The sequence below is a fragment of the Parasteatoda tepidariorum genome, chromosome 9, assembly GCF_982258835.1.
Source record: "Parasteatoda tepidariorum strain Cologne lab strain chromosome 9, Ptep-v5.0, whole genome shotgun sequence".
In the NCBI taxonomy this organism is placed as follows: Eukaryota; Metazoa; Arthropoda; class Arachnida; order Araneae; family Theridiidae; genus Parasteatoda; species Parasteatoda tepidariorum.
The window spans coordinates 33,057,572-33,074,299 of NC_141763.1; the positions used below are offsets into that span (position 1 = coordinate 33,057,572).

A 16,728-nucleotide genomic window follows, 5' to 3' on the forward strand; every position below is an offset into this window, starting at 1 on the left:
CAAAACGGCTCGAAAGTGTGAAGTTTCAAAATATGCAATAAGAAAAGCTGCTTTTTTTTCAGAAATAAAAATTCTTCGCCAGAAAACTCCTTTTATCCGGGTAAAACGGTTCGAAAGTATAAAGTTTCAGAATATGCAATTAAAAAAAAACGATTTTTTTTACAGAAAAAAAAAATTCTTAACCAGAAAACTCCTTTTATCCGGGCAAAACGGTTCTAAAGTATAAAGTTTCAAAATATGCAATAAAAAAAAAACGATTTTTTTTCAGAAATAAAAATTCTTAACCCGGAAACTCCTTTTATCCGGGCAGAAAGATTCAAAAGTATAAAGTTTAGAAATATGCAAATTTAAAAAAAGCGATTTTTTTTTTTGCAGAAAAAAATTTCTTCACCAGAAAAATCCTTTTATCCGGGCAAAACGGCTCGAAAGTGTGAAGTTTCAAAATATGCAATAAAAAAAGCTGCTTTTTTTCAGAAATAAAAATTCTTCGCCAGAAAACTCCTTTTATCCGGGTAAAACGGTTCGAAAGTATAAAGTTTCAGAATATGCAATTTAAAAAAAACGATTTTTTTTTACAGAAAAAAAAAATTCTTAACCAGAAAACTCCTTTTATCCGGGCAAATCGGTTCGTAAATATAAAGTTTCAAAATATGCAATAAAAAAAGCGATTTAAAAAAAATTCTAAACCAGAAAACTCCTTAATGTCTAATTTTAACTAGGTCTAGCACTACTCAAGACAAATGACAAATCGTTTTTTTTTCCACCAGTAAAAGAAAACGTGTAATAAAAACAGCTTTTTTCAAATTATTAAAATATTAATCAATTTAAAGTTCCCAGATATGATTTCTCTTATTCATGTGTCGTCTATGCATCCAACACGTTTTTAATGCCAAAATCTATATATATATATATATATCTCTTACACGGCGATAAAAAAAAGCCTCATTACAACTCCCCGAATGGCAACGCTAGAAAATAGACCAATGATTGCCGGTAAAAATGTCACATGCCAAATCTAGCTAAGATGGCTCAACATACAGCGCTTTTAAAAGCGGAAACTGAAATAACCAGGGAGAGCATAAGCTAGGCAGAAGTCTTTGTCGATAGATCTGTATTTTAGTTTTTTGTCGAAAGCGTTTTTTTTTTTTTTTTCACGAATTTATGTACTACGAATTTATTTGACAATTTTTGATTTATATCACGAATTTATTTGTTTTACTAGAATTTATTTGTTTATGCAGGTTTTTCCATTGCAATTTACTTATTTCAATTTTTAATAGATTTAATTATAACCGAAATTTTAACCTTTTTAAAGAGATATCAATTTTAGAAATTTTATCTTAAGATTTTATACTATTGCACATTTCTAATAGATTTAACGAATTACATGTCATTCATTTGAATTCAAATTTATTTTAAGGACTCAGTATTTACTAAAAAGATGTAATTTTTTTTAGAAAAAAAAGTTGTTACATGGATTTGAATGATTGTTTTGAATTCTTAGAATTTTGTGCATTTGCAATGTACCTTAGTTAGTAGCGAGCGAAGCGAGCTTGGTTTGCGAAGCAAACCATATAACATTGCGTAGCAATTTTCGGGGGTTGGCGAGCGTTAGCGAGCAGGGGGCGCAGCCCACTAGTTTAATATATTAACTTAACGTAAACCCCTAGTTTACGGGTAGCGTGGTCTGAATCATCAAACTTGTTTCAACAGATTAAATTTAGGTAATGAGCAAGCCTGTATTTCTGTATATAAACTGAGACAATCATTATGATCTCTGTTACACATTTATTGTCTAGACATCCAGAACAAGTTTCTTAATGCCAAAATTTGATATATTACTTAACGTAAACAACTAGTTTGTTTTTGCCAAGTTGGTATCGCCTTCTAGATCATTAGACTTGTTTCAACAGATTAAATTTAGGTAAGAGTAAGCCTGTATTCCTGTATATAAACGTATGTAAACTGTATATAACAATCGAGTTTAGGCTTGACTTGACAAAACGAATAATTAAAGAACGAGAAAATAAATTGTTTTAATTGAATAGAGCCCTAAGCTAGCAAACATTGCTGATATTATATTTTAAATATTTGATTAAAAAAATGGAGTACTACTTATTTTAAAACAATCACTAATTATACTAAATCAATGAATAAAATTCATTTTTCAAATGTATTTCCCAGGGCGGATCTAAATTACCGTTTAATAATAGTAAAATAATCAACAAAAGGAATTTATTGCACAATATTGCATAATAAAGTAATACCAAACTATTACTTTAAAATGTAATAAAAGTAAAACAGGTTTAGTTTAAAATATTTAGTATTGAATTATAATCAAAATAAAGAACGTAATATTGGCAGAAAATTATTTAAAAACTGATGATTTAAAAAAATATATTGCTAGTAAATACTGTTAAATAAGGGATAAATAAATAATTTACAGATAAAACTGCTATAACTTCAATAATTTTATGCCCAGGACACCCAAGTAGATCTTCTTCATTAATGGATGTATCACGGGATTTTTCTGTCCAACTACCTCTTATGATACATGGGAAACTTTTAATTAATCTCTCTGTTGGTGTGTTTTCAGTTTAAAGTTGGCAGTTGAATATTGAAATTAAAAACTTTCCAAACACTGGAACTTTTGATGAAATCTTTCACCAAATATAATCAACCTTAATTAAGTGAATTTCTCAGATGTTCCAAAAACAATTCATTTTCCTCTTAAATCTCTCGTACAACAATCTTAACGTCTATGTGCATTAAAGCAAATGGAAATGTGCGCAATGCACAGCTGCTTGCAAAAGAAAAGTCAACGAATTAAATTTCGTCACGCAAACTGTTCATTACAAGAACACTAAGAGCGCCTTTTAGCATTAGTGTTTAACGCAAGTTTGCCTAAGGGAAAAAGAGTTGTAATTTATTGTTTATAATGGCGAATAAAAATTTTTTTTATCTCTACACCATCCCCCCCCCCTCTCTCTCTCCCTCCCTCCATACCTCTCAAGACAGAAAAGACACTTTCAGTTTTCAACTTTCGATATTTTGTTTAAATTTCCCAAAAAATACATCATGGATGATTTTATAACTTAAAAGATGTTTAGTTTATGCAATTTTTCATATTTCGCAATAAGATTTGAAACTTTCAGAGGTTTGGGAGGCCGGCAATAAATTACGGAAAAAAAAAGCATTTTTGAACACCCTATGCCAAAAAAAATGAAGCAATAAACTTGTAACTTGTATCGATTACTTTAGTAGTTATTTTTGATAGCCGTATAACATTTCCTGAACCTAGAGTAAGCATTAATGAAGATACGGACATGTTTAAAAGAAAAAAAAATTGTCTTACGTTTTTTTGGCTATAACTTTATAAATATTCAATAGAATTAAACAAAATGTTTGGAGCCATTTAAAATTAATTACAAAATTATTAATTTAAAATTTTAAAAAAATCCGTTGAAACCTGCGCAAGATATAAGTATTTTTTACATGCGCAGTATTAATTAATACTGCGCATGCGTAAAGAAAATTTTTAATGTTTTTCTTTTCTTCATAATTTTGTAGTGAATCGTTTTTGGCAACTAATGAAAAGCGTTTGATTTGAATATCTTAAAAATTTAAAAAGTTTCAAGCAACTTTTTAAGTAATGTTTGTACATTTTAAGAGATAACTCAAAACGATCAGAGTTCACAAATTTCATTTTGTACTATTAAACAAGATTGTGGGGCAATGTGGGGGATCATCTCACATAAAAGTATGTTTTCTATAGCATTTCTTCTTTCCTTATACCATCACATTTTTGCTTCCGGACGATTATTGCAAGGTATTATTTGTTATTAAATTTTGTCATATGATACAAAATAAAATTTGTTGGAAACCCCTGATAATTCTGAGTTTTATTTTAAGAAGTATAAAAACTACTTAGAGAATTGATTGAAACTTTTTAAATTTTTAAGATGTATAAATTAAATTTTTTTTTTTCATTACTTGCCAAAAACGATTCACTATAAAATTATGAAGCAACTTTTTTAAATTTCTTCTGGAATTTCGCAGCATAAAAGAACCACCTTATATATTTATATGTTGCGTAGTGTTTAACTAGCTTTTTCAAAATTTATAATTAATAATTTTGTTATTAATTTTAAATTGCTTCAAAATTTTTGTTTAATTACATTTAATATTAATTAAGTTATAGCAAAAAAACGTAAAGCAAAAAAAAAAAAAAATTTTAATTTCCATATCCCCATAAATATTTACTATAGGTTAACGAAATTTTATGCAGTTATTAAAATTAACAACTAAAGTAATCAATTCAAGTTACAAGCTTATTGCTTCTATAAATACAAGCTTATTGCTTATATAAATATACAAGCTTATTATAAACTTTTTTTAAACTGATTATGCTAATCAGCAACTTCAAAAGAATTTTGTAGTGACCCACATAGACAAAGCTAACAAAAATTACGCTATCTTTAGTAAAAATTCTACGTTGAACTCTTAAATAACAAATTAATAAATAATAAAAATTTTAAAATTCGGAATTTAAATTATAATATTACCATTAAAAATTTTTAGCTTTCTTGAGTTGCTAATCAGCAACTTCAAAAGAATTTTGTAGTGACCCACATAGACAAAGCTAACAAAAATTACGCTATCTTTAGTAAAAATTCTACGTTGAACTCTTAAATAACAAATTAATAAATAATAAAAATTTTAAAATTTGGAATTTAAATTATAATATTACCATTAAAAATTTTTAGCTTTCTTTGAGAGGCTAAAAACTAAAATCAATTAGGTACAATTTCCATATTTAATATTTCGTTAAATACCTATTAAATTTAGAACAATCACTTGAGCGTCTAATCTTACTTAACTATTTTCTTTAACTACTTAAATAAAATTATTAAAAATATTTTTTTCTGGGATTATTACAAATAATCATCATATATTAGATTTTATTATACACGACAAAATTAAATCCATTGTGACAGTTGATTTTATAGGATTTCTTAATAACATTCCACTTTCTAAACTAAAATACGTTCCTTTGAATTATTAATAAGATTATAGAAATATCCTAAATTGTGGATTTTCATTGCTGGGAAATTCTAATTAATCTGTGTCTTTTTAATAATTATCTTAATAATGGAGAAAAAATTTTTATTCAGAAAGATAGAATACTGCAAGGTTTTTATTTTTCGTAACTTCTGGCAAACTTATTTTTACACTAAAATGAATAATATAAAATTTATTTTTAGATTTATTGATGATTTAAATACCTTTAAATTCAAAAATTATATAATTATGTTAAATAATATTTACCCCAAGGAATTAACTTTGCTTCATAATATATTATTTCGATAATATTATTTTTAATGTTTCAGCTTTAAATGTTAAAAGAAGAAGAATATCTCCATTGTGGACATATATGATAAGAGGAATGATATTAAGTTTCATATAAATGCATGGAATCTAATGTTCCTAGAAATAAAGGGAACTAAAAGCACTTGTAGTAATATTTGTTTATCTGAAAATAAAATAAACATACTTTTCCAATTTTTAATAAATAAAAAACTGAAAGCAACGGTTATACAAGAAATTTCTCTTTAAAATCATTGAGTCATTGTTCATTGAATTTAATCAAAAATATTTCTTTCTTTATCTAGATTTATAACGTTTAAATATCTAGATTATTATATTTGTCACCACGTACATAACAATTTCGGGTAAATCCGTGGCAAACGAAAATTAAAATTAGATCCGCACTTTATTGTAAATAAGTTTGAAATTTCATAACTAACCAACAATCTCCTCCAATATTCACTTCAAAAATAAATACTATTCAATAAATGTTATTCAATAAATGTTCAATAAATGTGGATTCTGTACTTGCAGATTTGTGCTTCGACTGGTCTCCTGTGCTCTTGGACGTGATTGTGGGACTCCAGCTCGTGCGTCTCTTGGGCTTGTACTTGAGCTTGAGAGTCCACAATTGATTGGTCTTCTGGTGCTGCGCGTAGTTGCCTCGCGACCGTGATCCTCTAAACTATTTGACTGGCCTGGATCACCGCAATTCAACTTTTTAAAATCGCATAGTTCAAATTAAGAGGAAACACTTATGCATCCTATGACTCAAATGTTTTTCGATAACTATAACTATTAAATATTTTTTTTTATTGCAAGAGCACTTGACTATTATTAAATATTAATGAAATTATTGAAACTATAATAAGTAATTTTCGCTTCAAATTATCTTTGGATAAAATAAGTCTTAAAAATGTGAGTGGAATATTTTTTTATTAGCTTACGTCGAAATAAGCAAAAACTTAATCAATATTGTAACAGATCTGAACAATAGTCCGCTCTCTCGATGAAACTATTAAGACCACACGTTCTAGATTGTGGCTAAAATAGAATAATTTGAATGTCAATTTATGGTGCAGAGATATGATTATTTAGAAAAAGTACGGTTTTTGCGCAGTATTTCGTAACTCAAAATATCTCCTGAAGTTCAAAACTTCAAGCAATAAGTTTGTCTCGTAAGGCACATACATTCCACAGTGGACTGATCGTTAAGACACGGCTCCCAGCAGATCACCGAAGTCAAGCATCAGTGAGTGCGGTCAGTGTGCGGGTGGTTGACCGTTTGGATCAGTCTGCGTAGGAACCGAGGATGTGCGGTATTGGTCCTCGTTAAACTGTTCTACCGTAAAGTGCTCGACTTCGCGTGCAGATCGTCGGGCTATCGAAGCGAGGATGCCATCCCCTCTGCAGAGAATCAAAATTGTGATGGCATGTCCTCGGATTATCCTCAGGAATGTTTCCCAGACCGTCGTCAGTAGCCCATTGTGCAGCTCTAGTGTGACCTAAAATCAACTAAAAGCTAAAAAAGGCGCATCCGACATAAAAAGTGTAAAAATTCTTTTTACTTATGTTGGTGGATCTTTGCGTCTGCTTTCTTAATTTAAAATATCCTTTACATGATTTATTGGAATAGGATAGTGCAATATGATGCGTGAAAATTCATTTATCAGATAGGAAGTTATTCATAGTAGTTACGTTTGCAGTTTTGTGTTCTGCTTATTAACGAAACAAGTTTTTATCCGTTTTTATTTATTATAATATTAAAGAAAATAAAGAAACAACTATGCTGCAGATATCTGAAGCGTTTTTTTAATCAATATTGAGGAAATATTTTATTAATTAATTTGTACTAATGGATCAAATGGAAACTGAAATGCTTTCACTGAAAGAAATGAATTGCTCTGAGATTACACATTTGATGAAAGGGAGGGGGAGAATCATATGTGTATTTTTTCAATAAAATAATAATACTTCTGTTGTAGTTTGAGGATTACTAGATTTTAATACATCAACAAAGTAGAAAATCTGTCCTCCTCGTGATCTCGGGAAGAGCAGAAAATAACTCGAGTTATTAAAATGTGAATATGGACCAACAAGAAAAACAAAGAAAATATAGTGGGAAAGACTGTAGGAATGCTAGTGATGGTGTATTGATTGGGAAGAAATTTTGAGGAAAATACGGCTCACTCGATTTTCAAAATTTAATTTTTAACTTTTTACTATACACTTTTTTTATTTTTTCAAATTTTAAATTTTGTTTTGAAATTTTTAGGGAATGTAAATAAATGGTCGTGATATTTATGTATCTTTTATTTTTACAATTTCAATCGAGATCTTGCTTCTTAAAAATCTCAAACCTTCAAGTTTGTTTTTCTCGGAATCAGATTTCTTTGACAGAAACCATTGTTCTCCTCAGTCTTCATTTATCAGTTCAACAACTATTAGTATATGACGTCACTTGGGAAGTATTTTGTTATTAAAATTGTTGTTATGGAATCTTGAGTAAAGCAGAAATAAGTCAAAACTACCTTACACATCAATCAATCAGCGTTGAGTCTGCTTTGTTTTCTTTTACCAGCTGGTTTATATTTAGAACTTGCAGTTATTCTACAGAACATTTCCTTTGAAACTTTCTCTAAAATTTGTATCTCTCTGCAAAATATGATACGTGTCAAGTTCCCCTTGAAATATTGCTTTCACGCATTATTAACTTAAAAGTAGTCAAATGTAGGTATTTGTAATGGCAGAAGATAAAGTTATAAGTGTTGCTCTGTTATCGGCTTCTTGTAATATTATATTACAGGTAATATGGCATTCAAAATATTTTTGCTTATAGATAATGCAGAAGTAATTTTTTAATGATTGACTGATATTGACTAAAATTAATATTGATATAAAAGCAATTTTGTATTATTTTTTTTCTCGGTACTATGTTATATTACTATTCACCTGAATTTGTTATTCAACATATTATTGTACGTATTTACTCTTGGTACCATATACAATTGAATATATATTCTTGGTTTATTTTAGTTACTAGGTAAATTGAAAGTCGGAAACAATAGTATAGTGAAAAAGACTGCAGGGATATTAATGAGGATTTTATATTTTATAACCGTTGTTAAACAGCCGACCCAATTTTGGGTTTACAACTGCTAATGTTCATCTCTGTAGCCTTGTATATTTGAACCAATCCAGAAGACTCTTGGATCAGTACCCCCAGAGGTTTGATTTGTTATGAGAACATGGAGGACTTTGTGACCCGACAGATTTAACGTGCATCAGTTACCATTTGCTACACTGGGAGTCTTCGGTCGAGGGGGATGGAACCCATGCCCTCTTGGACATTGGCCCAGTGCCCTATCAACTAGGCTATCCTGGCCCCATACTAGTGAGGATGTATTGATTGGGGAGAAAAATATGGTTCTTAGCCCACCTAATTGGGGATATTTCCGTATCGTGATCTGTCGTTCCTACTACACCCACCAAGGTGCCAAATAGATTTTAAACTTGAAATTAAAAAAAAAAAAAAAAAAAAACATATAAATATTTGCTCAGGGGTTTGATTAGTTTCTTGCAGGCCGCTGTCCAAAAATCAGGGTTCGTGATTTTTTTGATTTTTCAAAAAAAAATCAAAAGAATTTAGATTTTTTTGATTTAAATCAGATTTTTTTTATTTTTATTCAAATACACTGTAAAAACTTTAATTTATGATTTAAAAAACTTTAACTGTTTAATCAAATTAAATAAATATTAAAACTATATTATAACAATATTTTAGAAGCTCTAACTTACTAAAATAATTTTCATTATAATACATAGCTTTGAATGCATAGCAACCATTTTGAAACAAATGCATAAGGGAAATTTAAAGACTAGATGAAATAGAGAATTTAAAGGATACTTCAGACTTTCTGTCTAGGTTTTTCTGAGAGGTACCTATTTTGTGAAAATTTAGACATAATTTGTGAAAATTAAAAATTATATTAAGAAATCAACACAAAAATATGGTATAAATATGGATTTATAGTTTCTTATGAGACACAGAAATAAAATTTGCAGAAATGTATTTTATTAAATTATTCTACTGTTTTTCCTAGAGTTGAATTTCTGAAGGTACCGCTAAACGGTAGTAAATTGGGCTTGGACAGATCCCTGTATTTTAACTATTAAAGCAAAGTTTCAATTAGCAAACCATAATTTTAATTTAAAATTATGATTTTTTTTCCTCTTGATTTTTGAAATGACAAAATAAATGTAACAGATTGTGTTTATAAATGTAGTCATTCATCAAAAAATAAATAAATATTTAATCAATATTTTTATTTTAAAATATTCATTTTTAATCCTACATCAAAATAGATAAGCTAAAAAAATATTTAAAACAAATCTGTGTACTCATTGGAAATTGTTTTTCTCACAAAATTTCTTTATAGAAAATTTGATAATGTCAAAGATACTGTAAACATGAGAAAAAAAAATACCAGTTAATAACCCTACTGCTTCAAATAGACTTTGAAAGAATTTGAAAGGGAAGAATAACACTATATCAGGAAAAAAATATCTGAATTCATCAGCCTTTTTTTTCTTCTCTTTTTGGTATATTAGGGTAATTGCTTTTTAACATAACTGCAAGCTTTCGAAATATACACTTTCCACCAATAAAATATAATGTAGATTTTAATTCCATGCTTTTTCAATGAAAAGGTAGAATTTTAATTAGCATTATTTGAATTTTTTTTTTTTAAAAAATTCATGTTTAATATTTACTTTCTACAGCTTTGCAAGTCTATATTAAGACAGCATTAAATGTTTACTTTAATCTGTACTTTCAATCTCAAGAATAAAAAGATTTTTAAAAATGTAATTTTAAGTGTGTTGGAATTTAACACACACCCAAGAAAGAAGGTAATTTCATTAACTAAAATTAATTAATGCAGCTATTTAAAAAAAATTTTAAGACTAAGAAAAGAAAATAATAAGAGAATCAATAATTTAAAACACTGTTTTTTAACTTTTAAAATCAATATATATATGTTTTAAAAAATCAGTTGATTTAAATCAATGATTTTTTTTAAAAAAATCATTTGATTTAAATCAAGATTTAAATCGTGATTTAAATCAAGCTGATTTAAATCAACGAACCCTGCCAGAAATTGACAAAACTTGGTGATTATTCTGCCACTAGTCATGATATGGAAATCTCTCCACCTGATTTTCAAAATTTATTCATCTCGACATAAAGAATTATAAATTTTATTTTGAAATTTCTAGGGAATATAAATAAATAGTCGTGAAGTTTACATATATTTTTGTTTTTACAATTTGAATCGAAAGCTTGCTTCTCAAAAGCAAAATCAATGGTTTAAAAGTAGTTTTTATTGTAAATAATTAATATTTTCTCTTAATTTCTTTGCATAAGAAAGATTTAGACAAAAATATTTATAAATCTAATTCTTATGAAATAACACGTTTAGTGTTTATTTTTGCCAAAATCAGCACTATAGACAAGAAAGTTAAAGTTATGCTGAATTTCTGTAACCTTGCTTTTAATAATCTTCATATATAATGTGTTTTTGTCAGAAATATTACAAACAATCCTCATAGTTTTTTCAACCTCTATTTTTTAAATTTATATAGTGCAGGACATAGTTTTCTTATACTTCTGTGTTGACCTATACAATCCAACATTTTTGTGCATTTTTCTTGGTGTTTGACCTTTTTAGTACAATATTTTAAGATTTCTTACTTTGCCTATCATATAGATAAATTTTAATTATGCTAACTGGTATGAAAGTAAACACTACCATATTATGTTAAGCAAGTGGCCAGATGATTATTATTTTCATACTTGCTGCTAAATCAAAGGTGTTAAGTGTTACTGATACTATTAGATTTCTGAAATGTTAGCTATAGTTTGTCTAAAACAAGAACTCCTCCAGACATTCGTCTGGACCTGTGGTGGTGACTATGGTAACGAGGTATGACTATTTCAAGTAGGGGTGCGGGGTCACTGTTTTGGACTGGTTTCGGCTCTGGTCGGCAAGAGAAAAGGAATCTCTTTCCTAGAGTGAAGCTACCCTCCATAAAATGCGCCATTCTTGTTTCCATAGCACCAGACGACCTCAGACTTTCTGGCGGGCGGAGTTCTTAGCTTAGACAGACTATATGTTGTATTAGTTTGCTTTATTTTTATTAATCATTAGCAGTTGAAGAAAAATAACCGGAAAAATTCTATAATTATTCATTTACATATTTACATACAATGCTTTAAAATTGGGAGGGGAAAAATTTTAATTTATGGTACCTTATCTTGTAAAATAAAAAAAAATTTCTTTTGTAGGTTTTAGTTCGAATTATATCTTCATTATCAAATGCTATCATCTTTCGTTTTATTTGCCGTGAAGCTCTTGGAGTTATTAATGTAAGGTAAGTATTAAATGCATGTTATGTTTTTGAAAATATGTTCGATTTTCATTATATGCGGTCTAAGAAAAGAAAGAAGCTGTTTTATAAATTATAAATAATTATTATTTTGATAATTTTAACTGATCAACAGACTATTAACATAAGTTCTTTTAGTAGAAATTTGAGTCCATTTATAGATTCCTCATAATTTTTATAATTTAAATCAGCTCATTTAAAAAATACAGTGGAATTCGGATTTAACATTAAAAGCTAATAACAATTTCTCACTTTTAACATCATTTAAGCTTGGCCGACTTTCATTTCCGAGATCAATATTGTAAAAAATTCCATGTAGAGAGTCCTCTAATACTATTTCACTGAAATATCAAAGAGTTAGTCTTGTACAACTTTTAATATCCAACGAAAAAGTAAAATGTGTTAGATGTTTTAAACTAACTATTCTGCACTTTAAAAATGTGTCTAAAGACTAAATCATTAAAGTATTCAGAAAAGGTAGATTTAGATCACTTCTGTCCTAGGAGAACGTCGATACCCTCTTTATAAAGTATTCAAAATGCGATGACTTGTGAATCAAAGGTAATTTCAATAACTAAAATTATGAAATTTAATTGTGATGAACGAGGTGAAAAATCTTCAGGTCCATCACTACCATTTAATGAAGCAGAAGTCATGTTGCGGAGACTGGAAATTTTCTTCTTCCAAAAACATGACGAACAAGAGAGGAAAATGGATGCCATGGAATTGTTAGAAAATGCATTGTGTACTTTGAGACAAAAAGAAAAAAAAAACAGCATAAGCAAACAAAATTGTCAGATTTTATTTTATTAAAATAATGTAAGTTTTTCTTCTTTACTAAACATAACATTTAAGGATCAGATCGTATTTTGATACTGAAGAAAATATAATTAAATTTGTATGCATTTGAATTTTAGTTTTTATTAGAATTTCCATGTCCCTTATGTATCAATACCCTCGTATTTACAACTATTTTGATACTGAAGAAAATATAATTAAATTTGTATGCATTTAAATTTTAGTTTTTATTAGAATTTCCATGTCCCTTATGTATCAATACCCTCGTATTTACAACTTTTACCAGTTCGACGAACATCATTAACTCTTTAACAATCGGTTAATTTTCAAGAAAATAGTCATAAAAGTGCCTATTTTTTTTACTTTTGTATTTGTATTACATATTTGATTAGTGCTGCAACTAGTTTAAAATAAACCAACTATCTGCAATTACCTTAAAAATATCCTGTTACTGCCATAAGGTGTGTAAAATGAGAAATAAAATGTTTTCCGGGCAAAAGAAATGAATTAGTTTTGTTCTTATTGCCGCGTTACTACTTAACACTCCAACCCGTCAATATCACGGGAGCGAGAAGGGCAGGAGTTAAATCGTGGTTCATATAAAACTTGCTTTTCATTGCAAAACATACGTTTCGCACGATATTTTATCAAGAAAATTAACCCTTTCCAATATTCTACCATTAAAAAATTTGGTCAATAACTTCATTTATTTATAATTTTAAAACTAGTGCTTTTTGAAGAAAACTGATTTCTCTAAGATTCAAATAGATACCCTTACCTTCTACTAGTTCAAATGGATACCCTTTTTGGGCTTAATGCATTACCCCTTGGTACTACTCTCTGCATGCCACTGCATAACACTTGACATATTCGTAAACCTAAAAAATTGACCGTTTATACAAATTATCATTAAAAATTTTAATTATTCATATTGAAACTTGTAATATTTTTATAGTATATATAAATCTATTTTTGCTGAAAAAATTAAGTTAATTCAAAATGAAGAAAAATTTTAATTTGTATGCATTCTTTACAGACTACTGCTGTTGTATTCTACTTGCCATTGTCTTAGCAGAGAAGCATTTCGTCGTTCATGTTTATCAACTTTTGATAAGAAAAGTCTTCAACAAAAGTTTAATCTATTATGGTTGATGTGAGTAATAAGGTGTTTTTTTTATCGCTGATATCATTTACTGTTAGTTTATATTTTTTCTAAGGGGAGTTATAAATTCCTGACCATCATTATCAAATTTTAAAAAATGCATATATTTAAAATTGAAGTGCTCACAAACGATTCGTCCGATTTTGTTCAAATTTTGTATTTTACCATTCAAAATTACATTCCTTAAAATAATGTTCAAGTTTGTATAGCTTAAAATTCAAAATTTTGTTGACTCATAATGAATAGAATAATAAATGATTATTAAATATGATTTTTGCATGCAATTATATTTTGGTGAACAAATTTTATAATTGTGTGTAAAAATTTTGTGATTCACTTAGAAAACTCTCAAAGTACGGTGAAATATGCAAAAATTAAAATTAAAGGACCTATACTTTTGACTGCTCTTCTGATCAAGCTATAGACACCATATTATCCAGATTGCAGCTTCCCTCCATATTTTGAGATTCTAGAATCGAATCCGTCAAAATAAAAATGAAGGTCAGCTCATTTTTCAAAAAAAGCTCATTTTTCAATCTGATCTAATGACTTAAAATATCTATTCTAATTAATCAGCATATTTAAGGTTTTTTCTCTCAAATCATTAAGATGATGTTTTAGTATATGAAAATTCTATTATTAGATTAAAAGTTTATTTGGGTGTTCACTTTTTTATTTTGGGCATTGCACCTATTACTAATTACACAAAAAAAATAAATCTGCATATTAATATGATGCCTATATTAAATTTTAATTAGAAGACTTGTTTAACCCACTGACGGTTCTGCACGTAAAAAGTTGCATTTTAACCTGCAGTCTTCTCTGCATAGCAAAACCGGTTTTCCCATGTTAACTGATAGGGGAACTGTGTGTAGGGGAGAAACATTCTCCCAATTTTGCCCATTTCCTTAACCGCCAGTGGGTTAAAATATTGGATCAATTATTCATTTTGATAGGTATTGAAAAGTGATAAAGTCTACTATTGTTTCTGAAGCAATTTTCTATATGTTTCTAAATTGGATTTTTGTTTCTATACTATTTAAACAGAAAAATATTTTTTGTCAAAAACTGAAAATTAGTTTGTTATTGAGTAGAATTATTGAGAAAGATGAAATTGTAATTATTTTTAAATGTATGTTTGATGTTAATTAATGATGACGCCTGGTGACTGAGTGGTAACGCTTCACGTTCCCGTGCCACAGGTCCTGGGTTCGATCCTCGGGCCGGGCAAGGTTGACTCAGCCTTTCATCCCTTCAGTGGGTCGATAACTGAGTACCAAGCATGCTTGGGAACTAAACACTGGGGGTTTCAGATTCGGTTGACCACCTAACCGGAACATCTGCTCCTGCACCCCAGAGCCCAAGGTCAAGAGAACTGAGATGGGCACAGTAGGCCTTGGCCCTCTATGGGCTGCCGCGCCACTGAGAGAGAGTGTTAATTAATGATATATTCATAGGAAAAATTTTACTTTGTTTCTTTAAGTTATTGTTTTATGAAGTTAAAAGTTCCCCAATTTTAATTTTAATAAAAGTTAATTGATTTCTTATATTTAATTGTAAGTAAATATTATTTATTAATTATTTATTTTAGTGTTCCCGTGTGTTTTGTTTGCTCTTTCCTGTTACGATACATCTGGTTGTATGTATTGGAAAAACCTGATCCAACTTTAGTTCCTGATTACACAAGTGGTGTAAACATTGTGATATTATCAGTCCTCATTGAAAGTCTTGCAGAACCCATTTATGTCTTTAGTCAAAGTTGCCATTTTATAAAATTGAAAGTAAGTTAATGAGTTACAAAAAGTTTAATTTAATAAATAAATATTATTAAATTTCATAAACTTACCCACATTATCTTAAATAAGTTCAAAAGTTGTCTACTTTCACTTACAAAATCAACTTTCTGTAATAACTGTTAATTTTATGTTCAGGAAATACATAACCTAAATGCGAGAAAATGTAACTATTATTATTGAATGCTTTGTCAAAAATTAATCTATCATCCTTAGAATGCATGCCTATTGAACATAATGTTTGAAAACCTGTTTGCTAAGCAATCAAATAGCAAGGTAAAAGGCTAAAAAATTTTGAGACAAATGTTCAAAAATTTAAATCAAGAACGTGTATTTTTGTAACAATATTATATTTTTCATATTAAACATTTATAACTAAAACAAATTTTAGATGTTAAGGAATTCTCTAATTTTCAGAAATTATTACTATTTTTTTAAAGTTATCTTTTTAGAATTTTGTACTCATTATTCTTCGTTGTGCTTTTTTTTAGAAGTTGAACTTGCATTTGTTGTCTTAAAAAAATTCCTTAAAAAGTATTTTTTTAAATGAAATTCTGACTCAGTTTAAGCAAAATTAACTTGCGTACAAATAACTAATTTTCTTTTATGTGTCAGAGAATAGTTGACCTAAAATGTGATTTAAAAGAAAATGTTCATTTAAAGTGTAGGATTACTTTTTTAGCATTAAGTTTATTTGGCACTGAGTTGCAGTTTAATTCAACTTTCTATTAAATATTATTATTTTTTATTTCTAATTCTCTGCTACAAATTTATTTACGTGATTTTTTTGATCAAATAACTGCAACATTTTAGCATTTTTTTATTCATAAATATTTTTTTATTGATTGTTATTTTATATTTTAATTACATTTGAGCATTATAAGTTGCTTAGATTAAGTTCTTTTTTTAAGGTTGTCAATGAAGGGTTAATGTTAACAATTCGAAGTTTCTGCATGGTTGTTTTGCTAAGTCGATGGCCTCATTCTGCTATGTATTGTTTTTGTTTCAGTCAGGTAATGTATTTTGATTTTTGTAAATAAAATAATTTGTAATTTAGTTTTTAAAATAACATTGATACTTTGTAATTTTAACTTCGTTCTTGTTAACCACCACTTATTTATTTGATCATTTAAAAAAAATATATATATAGATTCTTCTTTC

General features: G+C 28.3%; 1 protein-coding gene across 1 annotated transcript in view; it reads left to right on the plus strand.

Annotated features, from left to right (window-relative positions):
* Positions 1-7,778: 7,778 nt before the first annotated feature.
* LOC107436512 (man(5)GlcNAc(2)-PP-dolichol translocation protein RFT1) overlaps positions 7,779-16,728 on the plus strand; it is a 33,503-nt gene continuing 24,553 nt past the window's right edge. Inside the window, exons 1-5 of the mRNA XM_016048260.4 lie at positions 7,779-8,173; positions 11,714-11,799; positions 13,649-13,765; positions 15,366-15,555; positions 16,479-16,580. Coding sequence (XP_015903746.1) covers positions 8,111-8,173; positions 11,714-11,799; positions 13,649-13,765; positions 15,366-15,555; positions 16,479-16,580 — 558 coding nt within the window. The 5' untranslated portion in view covers positions 7,779-8,110. The remainder of the gene's footprint in view (positions 8,174-11,713; positions 11,800-13,648; positions 13,766-15,365; positions 15,556-16,478; positions 16,581-16,728) is intronic.